General features: G+C 36.6%; 1 protein-coding gene across 3 annotated transcripts in view; it reads left to right on the top strand.

Annotated features, from left to right (window-relative positions):
* lamb3 (laminin subunit beta 3) overlaps positions 1–4,271 on the top strand; it is an 18,821-nt gene that overhangs the window by 1,985 nt on the left and 12,565 nt on the right. For 2 of the 3 annotated variants that reach the window (XM_016261206.1, XM_016261204.1), the window contains exons 1-5: positions 535–681; positions 2,552–2,625; positions 2,699–2,890; positions 3,942–4,005; positions 4,084–4,253. In XM_016261206.1, coding sequence (XP_016116692.1) covers positions 558–681; positions 2,552–2,625; positions 2,699–2,890; positions 3,942–4,005; positions 4,084–4,253 — 624 coding nt within the window. In that variant the 5' untranslated portion in view covers positions 535–557. Of the gene's footprint in view, positions 1–534; positions 682–2,551; positions 2,626–2,698; positions 2,891–3,941; positions 4,006–4,083; positions 4,254–4,271 lie in introns of those variants that run through there. The other variant, XM_016261205.1, reaches the window with a different exon arrangement.

Genomic DNA, 4,271 nt, shown 5'->3' with positions numbered 1-4,271 from the left:
AAAATAAACATTTAAATAATATTACATTTTGGGTAAAATAAACTTAGTAGAACATTGCAAGAAACATTTTTGTAACCTTTAAATAACATTATATTCATGACAAGAAAACTGGACATTTCAGCGCTCTTGGAATATTAAAAATAAACATTCAAATAACAATTTCAGGTGAAAATAAAGTTAGCAGAATTTTGCAAGAAACGTTTTGTACCCTTTAAAACACATTCTAATCACGACAAGAACTGGACATTTTAACGTTTGTAGAGTATTTAAAAAAATAAACATTCAAATAGTGTTATATTTTGGGTGAAAATAAAGTTAGTAGGATGCTGTCAAAAACATTTTGTAAACTTTAAATGTTATAATCACAGCAAAAAATAATCACAACATTTTAACATTTTAGAAACAACGTTTTTCTAAGCTACTTTTACAGTACTGATTCGTTTATGCGAGAAACACCTGAGACTAAGTTCACACATGACACTGAGAACTAATTTAAATCTTATAAGCAACTAAAACACAGTTGGGTAAGCTGGTTAAATGTCTAAATCACACTCTCCATGTCTCAGTGGAAGATGAAGTGCTGTCCGTGTGACTCTCGGAACCCGGCGGCCTATAATGCGCACACGATCCAGAACGTGATCTCCAGCGCCGGGCCCAACCGATGGTGGCAGTCTAAGAAAGGTAAGGCATCAAAACATTACATTAAACATAAATTACAACAATAGAATACACTATTAAGCTATAAGCCAGTAGTAGTTCAGACAGTGTCGTGTAAACATGGACGAATAATGCACGAAAACAGAAGAACAGAAAAATCGATTCAATTAAGTGAGTCATTTACTCTGGATCAACTCCGGGTGATTCAAACTCATGACTTCGATCATTCAGTTCAAGCAATTCTCTAGCAAAAGAACAGATCAAAAGAACCATTCATTTTCGAATTTCGACATGGCTTGTAACGGAGCTTTTCGAAACTCTGAATCAGTTAAACCGCTGCGTCTCAAAATGATTCGCTGTTTTGAAGCGTTCCAGTCGGATCGCAAATCATTTGATTCAGATCGGGAATTCTGAGCGTGTATTGCGAATTATTTGATTCAGATGGGAAGCAGGTTTGTGAATCTTTCGTGTGACTATTTCGCAAATCATTATTCAGATTGGAATTCCGGACTGTGAATTGCAAATCACAAATAATTTGATATAGATCGGAACTTCGGGACTCTAGTTCACAACTGAATTGTTATTTAGATCGGAACTAAGCGGGTTCGTTAATTTTTTGATTCAGATCGGGACTAGTTCGTAATCGAATCATTTGATTTAGATCGGAACTTCGGGACTCTAGTTCACAACTGAATTGTTATTTAGATTGGAACATTGGAGTGGGTTCGAGAATAATTTTAATTCAGATCGGAACTAAGCGGGTTCGTAAATTTTTTGATTCAGATCGGGACTAGTTCGTAATCGAATCATTTGATTTAGATCGGAACTTCGGGACTCTAGTTCACAACTGAATTGTTATTTAGATTGGAACATTGGAGTGGGTTCGAGAATAATTTTAATTCAGATCGGAACTAAGCGGGTTCGTAAATTTTTTGATTCAGATCGGGACTAGTTCGTAATCGAATCATTTGATTTAGATTGGAACTCCAGAGCAGGTTCACGTATTTGATTCAGAACGGAACTAAGCAGGTTCGTGAATTTTTTGACTCTATTTTGAAAATCATTATTCAGATCGGAAGTCTGGACTGTGAATCTTGAATGATTTGATTTAGATCGGAACTTCGGAGCGGGTTCGCCAATCTTTTCATACAGATCGGAACTAAGCAGGTGAATCTTTTCATTCAGATCGGGACTCTAGTTCACGATCAAATTGTTATTTAGATTGGAACTTTGGAGCAGGTTCGCGAATCATTTCATTCAGATCGCAAACAAGCGGGTTCGTTAATCCTCTGATTCAGATCGGGACTAGTTCGCGATCAAATCATTTGATTTAGATCGGAGCTCCAGAGCAGGTTCACGTATCTGATTTGGAACGGAACTAAGCAGGTTTGTGAATCTTTTGATTCTAATTGGGACTCTAAAACTTTGCGAATCATTATTCAGATCGGAACTCCAGAGTGCGTATCGCGAATCATTTTAATTCAGATCGAAACTAAGCGGGTTCATGAATCTTTTGATTCAGATCGGGACTAGTTCGCAATCAAATCATTTTATTTAGATCAGAACTTCGGAGCGGGTTCGCGAATCATTTGATTCAGAACTAAGCGGCTTCGTGAATGTTTTGATTCAGACTGGGACTCTAATACTTCGCGAATCATTATTCAGGTCGGAACTCCGGAGCGCGTATCGCAAATTTTCTAGATCGGAGCTTCGAAGTAGGTTCGCGAATCTTTTGATTCAGATCACAGTACCAAACTGTATTGTTTAGAACATATTCAGTACATACTTTTACTTTAACTAAATACTTCATATTTATTCATATAAAAATAAATAACATGTAAACCATTTAAGGATTATGCAAAGCAATTTTACAGTGATTGTGTGTTTATTCCAGATGTGAGTCCCGTGGCGCTGCAGCTGGATTTAAATGGAATGTATCACCTGGAAACCGTCTTACTCTCTTTTAAGGTATCTGATATCCATCTCTCTGTCTTTAATTTATGAAGCACTGTTTTCTAACGCCTCATCGGTCGTCCCGTAGGGCCCGAGGCCTGACGCGCTGATCGTCGAGAGGACGAGGGATTTCGGTCGCTCTTGGCAGCCCGTCCTGTACATGGCCACCAACTGCCCATCCACCTTTCCTCAGGTGAGCACTTCGTTCCCTCGCCCCCTCGAGGAAACGTACTGCTACACGCTGCCATCCACCGCCGACGACCCCTACAGGGACCAGAAGGTAAGACAGTCTGCCTTTCACTTACGTTTTTTTAAAAGTTGTATAAATGTTAAGACAAAATGTTCTTAAAGTAATGTTTATGGAACATTCTTACAACTGCATTAATATTTGATATACGTTCTCATAACGTTAAGAAAATGTTCATAGAAAAATTTTTTTGGAACATCCTTATGACGTTATTTATAGAGGATGAATGCTCTCATAACATTTTGTGAAAGCGTAAACTGGAATTTTTAACGCTCCTAGAATATTAAAATATATGTTCAAATAACACTATATTATGGGTGAAAATAAAGTTAGTAGAACATGTTATGTAACCTTTAAATAATGTTTAATCACAACAAGAAAACTGGACATTTTAACGTTTGTAGAATATTAAAAATAAGTGTTCACATAACGTTATATTGTGGGTGGAAATAAAGTTACTAGAATGTTGTAGGGAACATTTAAATAACGTTTAAACATACATTAAACATCTTAACTTTCTTGGAATATTAACAATAAACGGTCAAATAAGGTTATATTATGGGTGAAAGCATAATTAGTAGAACATTGTAAGAAATGTTTTAGGAACCTTTAAATAACGTTCTAATCATGTAAAGAAAACTGGGCATTTAAAAAAAAAAATTTTAATAAAAAAAAAAAAACGTTCAAATAATGTTATGTTTTAGATAAAAATAAAATTGGATGAATATTTTTTTAAAAACAGCTGTTTTAACCTTTAAATAATGTTCTAATCATGACAAGAAAATTATAAATTTTTAATATATTAAAAATAAAGGTTCCAATAACGTTATTTTTTAGTAAAATTAAGTTAGGAGAATGTTGTTTTTGTAACCTTTAAATAACGTTATCACGACAGCCAATCTGAACATTTCAACGTTTTAGAATGTTCAAGATAAACGTTCAGATTTTCTGTTAAAAGGAATGTTAGTAGAACATTGTAAGAAACATTTAAATAACGTTATAACCACGAAAAGAACATTTTAATGACAACGTTTTTATAACCTAAATGTGTTCGCTCAAGTTGACGTTTCTTTTCTCTTCTCAGATTTACTTTTATCCTCTGCGTCAGCTCGCGGACATCGATCTGCCGAACGAATACAAAATCGAAGGTGAGTTATTTGGACTTTCTCAGATGATCGAAGTATTAACGAAGTGTGCGGATGATTGACGGCTGCTCTGTCCCTCAGTGGCGTCTGGGTTCACGGGTCTGCGGGTCAATCTGACCCAGCTGGGGTCGGTTCCCAGCATGCCGGGCCGCAGTCTGAACCAGTTTTACGCCCTGCGAGAGATGCGGGTGATCGGATCCTGCTTTTGCCACGGACACGCCAACCGCTGCCACGACCTGCCCAACACACAGGTCACACACACACACACA

Source organism: Sinocyclocheilus grahami, unplaced genomic scaffold, assembly GCF_001515645.1.
Source record: "Sinocyclocheilus grahami isolate Dianchi unplaced genomic scaffold, SAMN03320097.WGS_v1.1 scaffold2331.1, whole genome shotgun sequence".
In the NCBI taxonomy this organism is placed as follows: Eukaryota; Metazoa; Chordata; class Actinopteri; order Cypriniformes; family Cyprinidae; genus Sinocyclocheilus; species Sinocyclocheilus grahami.
This window is presented reverse-complemented; position numbering and strand designations above follow the sequence as displayed.